The sequence below is a fragment of the Channa argus genome, chromosome 8 (genome assembly GCF_033026475.1).
Source record: "Channa argus isolate prfri chromosome 8, Channa argus male v1.0, whole genome shotgun sequence".
In the NCBI taxonomy this organism is placed as follows: Eukaryota; Metazoa; Chordata; class Actinopteri; order Anabantiformes; family Channidae; genus Channa; species Channa argus.
Genome location: NC_090204.1, coordinates 24,398,271 through 24,412,773, shown reverse-complemented (window position 1 = coordinate 24,412,773; position 14,503 = coordinate 24,398,271). Strand labels below are relative to the sequence as shown.

Genomic DNA, 14,503 nt, shown 5'->3' with positions numbered 1-14,503 from the left:
CTTCTGAAGATGTAAAGACCGGGTGAAGTGTCAGGACTTTTTAAGAGCTTGTTCTCACAACCTCAAACTGCTCCTCCCACGGACAAAGACCAGGACACACTCTCACCTGTTGATGGTTTCCTGGCTCCTCTGTCTGTCCTTCTTCAGTTGAGTGAGCTCCTGGTTATGAGCTTCAGCCTCAGCTTGCAGCTTTCTGCCTCGCTCTGCCCACCTCTCAGCCTCTAGCTCTGCCTCCTTCAGCCTGGCTCGCTCCAGGAGCCCTGCCTCCCTCAGCCGCTCCACCTCCTTACTGTGTTCTGCAGGAGACACACAGCAGTACAGAGCTGAGCAGGGTGGTGTTTGATCCTGAGCTGCCCCAAATCTGTTATATATAATAAGGTCTGTCTGGCGGACACTCACAGATAATGCTCTAATGTTTCCGGCCGAGTTAGTGAATATCAGATTTTACCTCTCGTCAACTGCTTCAGCTGGTTCTGCAGACTGACGTTCTCCTCCTTCAGGAGCCTGATTTCACTGGACAGCTGTGCGACTGAATCCAGACCCTGGATGTAGATGTTAGTAGGAGCACCTGGAGAGGAGACAGGAGAGTCTCATCATTCTGTGCTACTAATAGAGGACAGTATACTGTTGGTAAAGGCAGTCCTCCACAGACCCCAGGGTCAGTGGTTTGATCCCCGGCCCGACTAGATGTCGAAGTGTCTTTGGGCAGGACACTGAACCCCTAACAGCCCATTCCCATCCGCAGCTGTACAGTGCTGGTCCAAGACCGGCAGAAATTGGGGAGGGTTGCGTCAGGAAGGGCATCCAGCGTAAAAACTGCCAAATCAACATGTGGACAATGATCCGCTGTGGCGACACTGAACTCACGGGATAAACCGAAAGGACCACAGAAAAAATAATAATAAAATAAAATAAATACAAGAAGTGTGTGTTACCTTTCTCTGTGGTTGCGTGGGCCAGCTTCTCTTCCAGCTGCTGTCGGAGGCGGTCGTTGGTGTGGATGGAGTCCTCCAGCCTCTGTCTCAGACTCCGGATCTCTCTCAGATGCTCCTTCATCAGGTCTGAACCTTCAGTAAAACACAGCACAAACACACTTCATTAGTCGCGTTATTGCCGTGTTCTAAACATAGTTCTCTCGACGTCACCTTCTATTGTTTTGCCAACAAATTATTCTTGCGTTAATTGTAACAATAATCACCAATGAGTTCCAGCAGAATTGGCAGTTATCACAGCATTCAATGAGATGTTTAGTTATGGTTTAGTAGCTGATCTTTTACCTCCCAATAGGTTCAGTGGGTTCATTATCATCCATACTTGTGAGTTAAAGCCGTTAGTATAGAACCGGCAGGCTATTATCTGGTGAAAACTCATAATTTACAAAATCTTTCTCTAAATCTAACCCATATGTTTTTGTATCTAAGGGTTATCACATAGTATTTATATCTATATCTAACGTAATGAATTACACAAAGCTCGTTAAACCAAGAGCTACAGTATCTTAAAGCAAGTGTGGGTCTACCTGTGTGGCTGGTGCCTGACTGGTACCCTGATGATCCTGATGACAGGTCAGCTCCGAGTCTCACTGGTCGGGGACTATAGGCCACGTCCCACAATGCACTGCTCTCCAGCAGGCTGGCCCCAGTTTTCATCGCCAAGCTGGCATCCAGGCTGCTGCTAGCGGCACTGCTGAAAGGGGAAGACTGGTACCCGTGGAAGGAGAGAGGCAGGTACCCAGAGGAGTCTGGCTGCTGGTGGGCAAACGGGAAACCCTGAAGAGGTTTGGACTGGGGAGGGGGGAACCCTGGAGAGGATGAGACAAATTTGTGATTAAAGGAAAATACAGCAGAAAACCATCAAAGGGATAAATAATGTACACACGGATCAAAAAAATAGAACTTGTTAGGGAGAATTTTGAGTGGTTAGGGTTTTCTCAATGCTCCATCCCCCTTTAGTGTTTTAGAATCATGGCAAACCCTTCTAAAGGTGGGTACTCTGGTCTGTTAATAACAAAGTAAGAGAATAAAGATAAAGGAGAAAAAGGGAAGGAAAACCACCAGTAGAGAGGAAAGAACAGAGTAATATGAGCAGCTGTGGATTATTAACACTGAGCCCTGGGTGTTAACATGCAGCGGCATCATCACGGACAATTCTCATGCCGATAGTGAGGCTGCTACTGAATGTAGCACCAGCCTGATGAAGAAACACGTTTCTTCCGTGCAACTTGCTTCACATGCAGATATTGATTATTATGGTCATTGGATTGTTATGAGTTTTACAAATACTGTTGTTTGCTATGACAATTTAATGAATACAGGTAGTTTTCCTTCATCTATTTCATCTCCTTTAAACAACCTTTAACCCCAAGGTCACCCATTCTAGCCACTGTAACAGGCACAGGTAAACAGGTGGCACAGATCACACCGTGTTAATTGCACTATTCCACAAACGTTTCTTGCCACACACTCTCATACACGAGCTCATGTACAGTCAGACGCACTGTCAGTGAGTCCCAGCTGCCTCTGTAACATCTGCAGCTCCTGGTGCACCTCAGCCAAGGAGAAACCAGCTCCCCCACTGCCGTGGTAATTTGCGGGGTGGGGTTGGAAAGGCAAAGGTGCCGTCTGGGTGGAAGAGGAGGGGGGAGGTCGGAAGGGGGAAGAGGTGAAGATGGAAGCTGTGGCTGGGAGGTAGAGATGAAGGGAAGGAAAAGTGGAAATGGTCAAACAAGGTCAATAGGATGGAAAGAAAATCCAAGAATGAAAAGAAAGATGCTAGAGAGAGAAACAGAGACAGGAGTGTCTATGAGGATGAACAGACGGGTTCCATGGTGGGTGTCGCCTTCCTACCTGTGTGACTCTGCATGTCTGCAGGTTGGTGTGGTGAGCTGGAGCATTGCATGCTGGGACAGCTGAGGCCGGACTGGGCTCTGTGGGATGAAGTGATGGATGGACAGACAGACGGATGGCATGACATGGTGCCACTGTGAGAGTGACAAGCTGCAAGTGAAAAGAGAGTCTGGGGTCAACAAAGGTCACGATGGATGAAACAGCGAGACCATATGTGCTCGTGTCACTTGTTGCACCTAAATATTGTTGCATCAATTACTGAATTGATTCCTTCCCTCTCCACATGTACATGTACCATTCAAACCCATCTGAAGCTGGGTGCTGGGTGTCATGTTCTGACCTGTGCTGACTCTGGTAGAAGGCCGTGTTTCCTCCTGGACCAGCTCACTGGCAACTTCCACATCAGAGCAAAGTTCTAGGTCATCGTTTGTGGAACCACGCTCGTCCGACACATAGGAGATGCGATCTGACTGGTCCGTGGTGTCGGAGAGCGCGTGGCTGCTGCAGGGCGTGTCCGAACGTTGGCGATGATGATGCTGGTTTAGTTTGGCGCGGAGAGACTCGATGACTTGGTCCTTTTGCTGCAGCTCCTTACTGAGCCTGTACACATGCAAAGAGCAGCACACGTATGCATTCAGTACGTGTTGTGTGTGTCCTCTGCAAGTTCAAACATGTAGATCGAAGTTAGTGAATCCAGCTCATTTTAGGTTTTAGGTTTCACCCAGTGAAGCGGCGCCTGCCTACAGTGGCCCATGAGGGAACAAAAAAGGATTTTACATAATGTTGTTTTTGGACCTACAAGCCACCAAACATACCAAGACCTTTAACTGCAACTGCTCCAATGGTGCAGCTCAGTGCATTAGAGGGTTGAGAGTAACTATGAGTTTGATGAAGGGACTTTTCATAAAAGGAAACTGTGCTTTCTGTATTAAGTCACATCTGAAAAATTTTAAGATTATCAACCCTACAAATATGCAGCTTCACAGCCCACTTACGGATTATCTATGGTCTCTAACACGACATTATCAAGTAAACAATGGAATAAAATAAACTGTTAGAATGAAGCATTTAAACACCAAATCAGGGGACTTTCCATGTGGTTGCAGGGTTTGTTTTTGCCAAATTCAACACTTTACACAGTCAGTGGCTACTAGGATAATTATCTTATTTTTATATTATTTTCAATTCATTTTCAAGTTATTAGATAAAACTGAAAGGTTTTGCATCGATTCTTTTAGATCTTTGCTCATTGACATAAATTACAAGGAACTGATGATGTAGCTGAAACAAAGCAGCGACTAAAATATGATGTAATTTAACTCCTGCACATTTTGTTAAAAACCTGCCAAACAAACAGTAATGGACTCTAGTGGACAATAGTGGCAATAATGGACAAAATAGCGAACCCAGGTCTCTGAATAGGTTATTAAAATATGGAATAAGTTAAAAACCAAGTAATAATAAATAATAATGCAGCATATAAGTGACAGGAGAAATAAGTAATAAATACAGCTGCATATGAATAAAATGGATTCAAATATTCGGAGGCCTGGCAGTGTGGAACATTTCAGGAGTCTCACAGCATCCTGCAAAAAGCTGTTTTTCAGCCTGGTGGTTCGAACCCCAGGCACGAAGGATAACGAGCATTAAACAATGGACCAGGTGTGAGTCACCTGGATGCAGATCAGGACTGTCCCTGACTACACTGTGCTGCTTTGGGGAACATACACGACAATGCACCTCATCACACGAGCGACGGTGCCGAAACCCACGTTCACAAGAACATTTCCATGTTTATTCGCAGCGGCAATAATGCACTGAATGAAAAAGACAGGGAGGGCAGAAGTTCACAGTAATGACGTGTTTCCCCTGCAGCGGCTTTAATTAACAGTGATGTGTTGGCACAGAGATGCTGAGGTGAAGGTCATTCATCTAAATCATTACCTGGCTACACACACACTCAGTTCAATAATGTATTAATAAGTCCGTCCCCAGGACTTGTGTGCACATAACTGAGTGAGTATACAAACATTTTTTAAATGTATCCCGTGCTACAGAAAAACACAACTCAAACCGGGAAATGTGTTTATGGTGCTGCACAGCTCTTCACCCACACAGCAGAGTAAATGCAGGTGATGTGTCGGGACAAGAACACACCCCAAACCTCTTTTAGAGCTCAGTGGTTTGTTTGAGAATATAAAAACTGAAATGTAAAAACCATGTGCTCGTGGTTTTAGCGGGAGCTTTGTGAGGGAACTCAGTAAAGTTGCCAGGTTTTTGGTTTCTTGGCTGCACAAAGACCAAAATCAGGCAAACGGCTCTGCAGTTTAGCTGTAGACATTACATAGATGCACTGAGTGGCTCCAACATGTAACAGCCATCAAAGCTGCTGTCATTCACAGACATGAGACTTTTCCTTGTACTTTCACTAGTTGCTCCCAGTAGTTTGGGAAGTTTTGTATCATGTAGCACTGGTTATCATATTTTCTTTATGTGCGTCAATCTTACTTGTTGATTTGTGCGAGCAGCGCTCTCCTCTCCCTGTCAGTTTGCTTCTTCAGCAGCAGCAGCTCTCTTTCCTGAGCCTTCCACTCCCACAGAGAGAACGAGAAAAGAGAGTCTCTGTACAGCGGGCTGCTCTTCGACAGCATGGCCTTCCACAGAGGAGCCATCCTCAGCCCTCAGCCCCCGTCTGCTCCCCTGGTCAGTGGCTACTGACTGGCCATGCCTCCCCTGCCTGCCCCCCTCTCTCTCTCAAACCTTTGTGTTGGTTAAACTCTTTTTCCTCTCGGCCGTGACACCAGAGGCAGCCGAGCGTGGCTCATTAGCTGAGCTTCTGAGGTCCTGACATCTGAGTGTGTGTGACAGCAGGTACAGCAGACAGACAGAGCGTGAGCGAGGGATAAATGGATGGAGGGATGTCTGAGCGTGTGGGAGATCAGGTGAAAAGCGGAGCAAATCCTGATTAGGTTTGAGCTTCTCAGAGAGATGGATTTTGCTGCCCCCACACACACAGACACACACGCTCTGAGTTACAAGTCGTAGCCCAAATAGATCCAATCAGATTCTAAGGTAGTTAAAAAACAGGAGCACACAGAAAGTCCAGACAAGAGGCAGAAAATCCAAGGTGTTTGGAATCTCACATCAGATTTAAAGACATTATTTTTGTGCATATGCATGAAGAGCAACAGCAAGAACACAAACAGAAAGAAACACTGCTGAGTGCAGCTTGAATCAAATCCCTTTGGAGATTTTGTTTCTCATCAGCTTGAGAGGAGATGAAGCATTAAGGGAATTTAAGGACTAAAATACAAAATTAGTGAGTTCTTCACCTCGTTGGTGAACAAAAAATCACTGAACTCTCTGAGAAGAGGCTTCCTGTTTTTGCCATCTATGACTTGTTAGATTTTCTGTTTTCTACAGTTGCCTGGTTCTGCTCCTAAAATTAGTCATTTCTCCACTGAAGTTTTGAAATACTGCCCTCAAATAAAAGCCTCTCACTGCCGACACAACCGCTCATTCCACCAGCAGCAGGAGCCCGGAGGCAGAGATGCTGAGACGAAAGAGCAACACGAAGAGGGAGGAGAGAGAGAGAGGGATGTGCGTAGAAACGGACGTCCAGATCCTGAGGGCTCGTGTCGTTCACGCCCCACTGACCATCACAGGAAGAGAGAGACAGAAGCTGAATGACTGTTCATCCGTTCACATGCAAACACATGCAGGCATCTTCTTCAATGCAGAACTGCAAGAGAAGAAGTGCAAATGTGTCCCACATTCAGAGAACAGAGAGAAATACCAGAACGTGTATCCAGTAAGTGGGTAAAACAGCTCAGCTCCTCTTCTGTCCACGAATGCAGAAAAATCCAGATTCGCGGAGAAGAAACTTCCCAGATCAGAGCACTGCTGGATGTTTAGCACACGAGCAGCTCCTGATGCACTGACTCAAAGTGAAGCTCTCTCTGCCGAGCTTCATATCACGTTTCTCTCTCTCTCTCCCCCCGTCTCTCTCCACGTTTAGCTGCTCCTGACCTAGTTCCCTCCCCACTCGAGGTCCTAATAACTTAACCTGATTACAGGCCATGTCAACATGCCCTGAGCCCAACGCAGCTGGTGAAATCCTCAGCAGCATTACGCCATCAGTGCTGTCACTCCCACAATGTGCTGTGCACGGTACAGACAGGCGTGCACACACCTATGCATGTGATGTCCACAAGATGTTTTCTCTTTCACTGCCAATTCTCTGTTACCATCTAACATGCATCAGTTTACCTCACGCAGCTTTAACGTTGGAAAAAACCCACTCATTCATCCAAGACACATTCCTCCAAACTTTATCCTGACACGTTTGATATCATATTTCCTAATGTCTCCAATAGTGTTCTGAATAAATCGGAACAGTGTACAGGCATTTGTAGTAACTGAGAACTCAGGCCTTTATGTTATTATTGAAATTGTTAATCACATAATAAAGAATCATTTTAATAATGACTGGTGCAGGTGCAGTACTACACTCCCAGGTGTACTGACATTAAAAAACACACTCTGCTTCTAGAGTTTCCCCGTCCACTTATCTGTAAAAGACTCCCCCATAATGATTCAAGCTGCAGTACGCAATTTCAGCAAATACTTTTCCAAGCAGACATAAGCCCCGACATGTATCTAATTGTGGAGAGGGGCTGTCGACCGCCCTGTGACGGAGACCCACGAACAAGCCCAGGCAGACGTGCACAGATTTTCCCTTTTAGCTGGTTTGTGTGAGGCTCACCGCTCTGACCAATCACCTCTTTTGATCTCTGCTATTTATTTCTTGTTAAAATGTGCTGCCTGCATAAATAAACGGGACTATAGTTTTCCAACCGTGTTTCCATAATAGCCAACAGATCAAATTCTAATGTCTTACCATTATGCAATCAGGCCAGGATGGACAGTGGATACGTTAAAGTGCTGCCCAGTGACACCAGGGAATCTAATCCTACATCCTGCACTCGCTGAGGCTACTAAAGCACTTTGGATGAGTCTGGAAGAGATTAGGGGTCATAAACACGTCATGTGTGGTGCTTTAACACGACTATCTTTAAGTCACTACACACACTGTAAATACATGGACGCTGCTTTAGAGAAGTTTTAGGGGGAAAAAACAAATCAAATATGGCCATAAACATTTGTGAATGTAATCCTCTTTCCATTAATCACGACCCGTATTTTCCTGTATTCATACATGTTTACATGGAAGTGAAGTTGCACATCTGTGTATGTACTTTATGTACAGTATATGTACTGTATGAATTTAAGGGGCTGTAGCAGAAAACACACTCGATAATTCTCCTTCACATCTGCTCAGCCATCTGTGCTGCAGCTATAGGATGTGAGATTACTGCAGGCCTCACTCCCTCTCTCTGTGAGGGGAAGCTCTAATTATTCACAGAGATGTGTTTATTGGGGTTTGACCCAGCACTCGACCTTTTCTCTCCAACAGGAGCAGATGACCCTGTGTGTGTGTGTGTGTGTGTGTGTGTGTGTGTGTGTGTCAAAGAGCTGTGTTATGAAACAGGAGAAGGTGCCGTGTTACAAGTGACTGAACATGACGTTGCCCACCACTCATCCAGAGGTGACAAGGGCCAGGAGCTGCACCTTCAGGGCTCAGGGAGGCATGACTGAACTACTCACCATATTTGTATGAATAACCCTAAAAATTGTTTAGACATTTTACTGAAGAAATTCTTCCAAAGTAAATGGTTAATGCTGACGTTTAGGGATTATTTTTGAAAAAAATCTCCTTCTGAAATCTTGAGAGGCACATTTGAAACCGTCCCCTCCCGCTTTGCCAACTCTTACCACATACAGTGTGTAAATCCAAAGGGTTTCCTGACAAATGATGACCATCAAAAGTCTTGGTGGTGACCAGCTGCTCGTTACCTCATCCATCTATTCTGAGACGGATCCACACAGGAAGTGTGGTTAAAGCTAAAACTTGGAGCTTGAATGGTTCAGGATTGTTCGCTGCCTGAACCATCTGCACTAATACGGTAACACATCATATATCACGTGTGCTATGGACTCAAACCGTACGCATGTTGCACTTACAGCTGGATTGTCAGGTACAATCCTGCAGCTATCGTGCAGCTGTCCACACCGTCCACCTGAGTTAGTCTAAAGCTCAGTGGATTACATACTAATCATTACTGTGTTTGCATGTGCTCTATGTTTCTGTTCATCTATTCCACTCATAAGTTGACTTTTAACCTTTAGCCTTTAACCTGCATTGTTATTATCTGCCTCATTGTCTCCTGTGAAATGGCTCCTGCAACACAGTTATTTCTCTAAGATGGAAAAAGGATTTTAAAAAAAGCTTAACGATGCAGCTTCCTCTGTGAGTTTGTCAGCTGTGAAGCTTGTGTAACATTGACTGTGGTGCTCCACCTTCTCTGCCCCTGCTGGTGCAGTACATAATCTGCTTTCACTTTTGTCTCTCTCTACTTTTGTCCCCCGTCATCTTTTTCTTTGCCACTCTGGCTAATTAGCTGACTAATCCACTGCATTATGGAGTATGAGGAGCGTACGTCGGCTGTGTCCTAATGAGTTTCGAGGCTTTAGATGGATGGTGGTGGTGGGGGTGGGGGAGGGGAGTGTGTCCCAGTCATGGATGATGCCCTGTGGTGACATCAAAGGACTTTGTGGTTTTGTAATGCAGTGAAACCAGAGCGACTCCTCTGATGTCACAGTCAGCAGGAAGGTGAAGACACTGTGTCTTTACAGTAAAGAGGAAAATGAAGGAAACTAGAGAAAGTAGAATTCTCCCAAAACGTTTTCACGCTGTTTTCTCAGGTACGTGAAACACATTGCATGTGTGTTTTTACTGAAGAAATCTGACTTTGAGCAGAACAATTTACAGAACAGAACATAATCTACTGCAACAGTAGCAGTTCATTAAAAAGACTAATGTGTGTACACAGATGCTTTCTACCAGTACTGGGAAAGATGTCCCCAGTGAAGGACACTGGAGGGACAGCTCTCTGTGTCGTCAGTCGTCTCTCCAGCCCCTCCCCACTTTTTTTGCCTCATTGATGAGCTAATTAAGTTTCTTTAATCACCCAATGCCATCTCCACTCATTATCGAGCCAGCGTCTGATCGTTCTGCCCTGAGGAAGCAGCTACAACATCAAACACAATATTTTCCACGAAGCAGCACTGAGCTCGCTGTTACGCAGAACTCAACACACACACACACACACCATACGTAACACTGACCGGATGGCAAGCAGCTCTGTCTTCTCATCAGGATCCTCAGGCTGATCTCCTGTAGGGAAACGAACCCAGATCACTGATGTCCCTCATTTCATTAGATGCACAATTTAAGCTAATTAAAGCCCTTTTTGTTTTTTGGCTGAGTGTAACTGTGTGTAAAGAAATAAACTGGATCACTCACGTCCGCTGAGCTTCACGCCGACTCGCTGTGCCAGGGCGCCGCTCTGAGCCAGCTGCTCCCTGAAGCCCTGGCCCATGTAGTAGTCGATGTCGTTGGCCCTCAGCAGCTCCTCGAAGGCCTTGGTGGTGTCTCCAAGGTGCTGGGTGAGGATGTTGCACACGCCCCGGCCCTCCCTCATCCGCTGGCGGAGGTGTGACAGCTCCCGGGCCTGGGCTTGGATCAGCGTGTTGAATTTACTACGGGAACATAAGAAGAGAAATGACGATCTGGGAAAGAACGCACACACCTGATCAGGATGGCCTGGTAGCAGAAGCTGCTGTTCCCACTCAGCAGGTATGTGGTGGCCCACACATGAAAGAAACCAACAGACCTTTACATCTTTCAGCCTTTGGAAACAGGAATGAATAATCACACGGCTGATGCCTCTCTGTCTTTTTTGATTGAGGTTGTGTTTAACCAGCTAAGTCGTACAGCATTAGGCCAAACTAAGGCTCAGCTGATTATTTCCTTTAATACAGAGTTTAAGAGAACAAACACTAATGTATGTTGCAAAGTTGCTGAGCTCCAGCACATTCGCTTATTGTGAGGGGAGATTCCTGACTCGTGTGTGTGTGTGTGTGTGTGTGTGTGTATTAACGTTCAGCTTCAGAATTACGACCTTTCAGCTTTCAGTGCAGCCACAGTTGGGTCACACATGGCGAACGGGACAGCGTGTTCCCGTCCTCATGCTAGTTAATCCCGTCAGACTCTGAGGCAGCTGACTTTATATGAAAACATCTGTGGTTACGCTCGATTAACGTGGACTGACACACTGTTTAATGTGTCTGTCCATTAGGTTCTGTTAAGTTTCAGTGTTTTAGCCCATTTGAGCCAAATCATTTGTACTGTAAAGCCCAAGACAGATATGATATATATTATATGATATATTCAAAGATTATAAAAGAATATTTGAACATGGACTTACAGTTTATATTCGGGGACTTTAAAGGTCTGTTAGAAATTAAACGTTACAATTCTCCAAAAGACATTTAGCACTTTTATGACTATCATAACTATAAACACTTTCATTGACATATTTACTGAAAAGCTGTACTCTGTTAATCACATTGTTCTGAATATGGTCACACGAACGTGTTTTCTCTTTCTCCACGTCCTCTGTGTTGGACTGTTCTTCATAGTTGTTTTTACTTCTTCCTTGACTTGACTCACATGTAATTATGAAAAATAATGGAGAACATTTTAATAAGGCCTGAAAATAAAAATCCCTCACCCAGGCCAGGTGGCAGACTTCCCATCCTGCTCGGTGGACTTCTTGCCTCCTTTCCTCAGCTGGTCCTCCAGTGCGTCCACGCGGGACACCAGCTCCTGGAGGCCCCTGTCTGGGTGAGGATGATGGGGAGAAGCCAGCGGACCTCCGTCAGACGACTGCCAGCCCTCGTCGTCCTCCGCCCCGCTCTGGGACGGCGAGGCTTGGAAGGACCAGTTGACCTTGCGAGGTGTCGAGGGCCCGAGGTCACTGGAGGTGGACAGGGAGCGGAGGCGGCTCTGGAGCCCACGGATCACTCCCTGAGAGCGCGAGAGTTGGGAGCGAAGGTCCTCGACGAGCCGCTGGAGAGATGACGCCTCGTCTCCGTAACTGGAGCTCTGGGTGGCGGTGGTGGTTTTAGTGAAGGTGGAGCTGCTGCTGCTGCTGGGAGGCCACCACTGGGAGCCACAGTCCAGAGACGTGCACATCTCCAGGTCATCGAACTCTGCCAGGAAACACAGAGCAGACTCAAAGTCATTTTCTTTAACACTGCACAACACGTTTCGTTAACATCTGAGAGGTTTCAGAGACTAAACACACATAATCCAGAAATGACTGACAGTGTCTGCTGCACGTTTCCTGCAGCCTGAGGCCTTTCTCCTGCTGCCCTCTGCTGTTTCTGCTTGATAACTACCCAGCAGCAGACAGTACTGTGAGCTCCCTCAGGCTGGGTGAGCACAGGTGAAATACCTGGGCTGCTGGTGTCTTCCCTCTCCGCTTCGTTCTCGCTGCGGCCACAGGTCTCATAGCCCAGGTCCTGTAGGTCCACCTGGATCTGCTTACTGTCCTGCTGAACGGCTGTCTCTGCTGGAGAGACACACAACAACAACAACAACAACAACAACAACAAAAGTTCAGAAATGCTCACGGCTGCTGGAATTCAGCTTCACATCTGCTTTTTTTACCGTTCGTAAAGATTTTTCATGTTTGCTTAAAGGATTCTGCTGAGTAAATGTAGATGGCGTCAAACGTTAACGCGTCAGAGCACTCACTCAGCGGCTCGCTGTAGTCCTTGAGCTTCAGCTCTTTGCTCCTCAGCTGCAGACGAACTGTCTCCTCACACGTCCTTTTGGCCACAGCGTCCTGCTGTCTGCTGGACAACAGCTCACTGTCCAGGTCATTAACCTGTTTGCAGGAGGGATCAGACTTTACTGGCTTTATTCTCATGGTGAAACGTAAAGAATAAACCAAAGCTCTAAAAATCTAATGGAGAACAGTCCACAGACAGAGACACTCCTCGCACCTGTGAGCTGAGCGGGTTCAGAGACTCAGGCCTGGCAGCTCTGTTCTTCCTCTGCTCATCACCGGCCTGGATGTTGGACTGTGACAGAGACAGGTCTCCATTGCAGGCCTCCCACTGCTCAGAGCTTTCCTCCTCTTCCTCTTCATCCTCCTCCACCCCCTCTATGGTCACATCCAGCTCCTCCTCCCCATCGTCATCCTCCTCTTCGCCCTCAGGCAACTTCCGTTTTCCGTCAGTCAGCCGATGCTTTAAATGTTCGTTCTCGGCTTGGAGGCTGAACAGAGCTTTCCTGAGAAGAGAATGGGAGGTGGTGAGGAAGCATTCACAGCTGACCTGCTGAAAATAAAAGTTTTACAGTTTTACCTCATCTGTGAGAGTGAGGAGAAGCCAGCTTTCTCCAGCTGAGCCTTCAGCTCTCCCAGCTCCCTCTCCACCGCCCTCTTCTGCTCCACCAGCTGCTTCACCTCCATCAGGCCCTGGCCTTCGAATGACACGTCCTGTGACGGCGCTTTTCCTGGACCCTGATCCAACACACACCGTCAGTCAGGAGCCTCCTTACACACAGTTTTTACAGCAGCTTCATGTCTCATAAGTCATTTTCTTCACTTAATGTCTATTATTTATATTATTTCCTTCCTTCCCTTCGTGCAGCTGAAACTGCAACCGCTAGAATTAAGACCAGAGATTCTGCTTCCCCCATTTCTGCACTTTTAAAGTAGACTTTACTGGGGTTTCTTCAGATTTAGACACAGTACCTGGACATCACTGCATCATTTTCTTTTAATTACTAGAGGCTAGTAGAGAATGAGAAAATCAGCAAAGTAAGCTTAAAAACTCAGAGCTTCAGTAACCCTGATCCACATGTTCATACCAGTGTGGACTCCTCTTCATCGACGTTCTCTGTGTAGTCGCTGTTCAGATCATCTTCATCAGCCTCCTCTTCATCCTCTGAGCTCAGCCCTACAAGACAAAGTAAAGATTTCCTCAGTCAGAATCGCTTTCTATACATTTTACTAAGTCCAGCTTTCTGATTTTTGTTTGGTTTGTGACTTTATGCAATTCAGCAGCTGTTCTCCTGCACAGAGACAACATCTGTTTCTCCAACTCGCCGACACTCTTCATGCATTTACAGTAACTTTACAGCATGTGTGAATTTGTGTTATGTGCAGCTTGTAATTAACTGATAGGATTCATGTTCCGTGAGTGTGTGATTTCAACACTTTCAAGTCAAACAATGTGATTCAATTCAGAGTACGAAGCCACCAAAGAGGTTTAAGAGACAGAATGGATCAGCAGTGATGGACAGGTTTGACTTACAAGGCTCAAAGATGGCAGAACAGGATTTCAGGTGATCTGAGTCAGTAAAATTTCATATTTAACAGTAACAAAGTAAATCAAGGCCTTGAACTTCTCTTGGTGTTTAATGAAAATCTAAGGCCAGAACAGTTTCTATCATCATCATCATCATCAATGTCCTTTTTAAAAGTTTATACATACACTACTAACAAAAAGTTAGGGATGTTCGACTTTCGGGTGAAATTTATGTAAAATGTAAAAAGTTCGGGCTGCAGTGATATTATGAAACTAGAAGCTTGCAATGGTAATTTTTTTAAAACTCAAACAGTTTATGGAAACAAAAGCTAACAGTGGTGGTTAGACCAAAAAACGTCAATGTTACAGTA

General features: G+C 45.9%; 1 protein-coding gene across 1 annotated transcript in view; it reads right to left on the bottom strand.

Annotated features, from left to right (window-relative positions):
- The window catches only part of pde4dip (phosphodiesterase 4D interacting protein), a 29,627-nt gene that overhangs the window by 6,590 nt on the left and 8,534 nt on the right, over positions 1 to 14,503 (bottom strand). The window contains exons 13-27 of the mRNA XM_067512494.1: positions 13,693 to 13,781; positions 13,185 to 13,342; positions 12,822 to 13,110; positions 12,571 to 12,703; positions 12,269 to 12,385; positions 11,543 to 12,023; positions 10,273 to 10,508; positions 10,095 to 10,143; positions 3,187 to 3,446; positions 2,847 to 2,996; positions 2,498 to 2,680; positions 1,520 to 1,801; positions 936 to 1,067; positions 449 to 568; positions 107 to 296 (exon numbers count right to left, since the gene is read on the bottom strand). Coding sequence (XP_067368595.1) covers positions 107 to 296; positions 449 to 568; positions 936 to 1,067; positions 1,520 to 1,801; positions 2,498 to 2,680; positions 2,847 to 2,996; positions 3,187 to 3,446; positions 10,095 to 10,143; positions 10,273 to 10,508; positions 11,543 to 12,023; positions 12,269 to 12,385; positions 12,571 to 12,703; positions 12,822 to 13,110; positions 13,185 to 13,342; positions 13,693 to 13,781 — 2,869 coding nt within the window. The remainder of the gene's footprint in view (positions 1 to 106; positions 297 to 448; positions 569 to 935; positions 1,068 to 1,519; positions 1,802 to 2,497; positions 2,681 to 2,846; positions 2,997 to 3,186; positions 3,447 to 10,094; positions 10,144 to 10,272; positions 10,509 to 11,542; positions 12,024 to 12,268; positions 12,386 to 12,570; positions 12,704 to 12,821; positions 13,111 to 13,184; positions 13,343 to 13,692; positions 13,782 to 14,503) is intronic.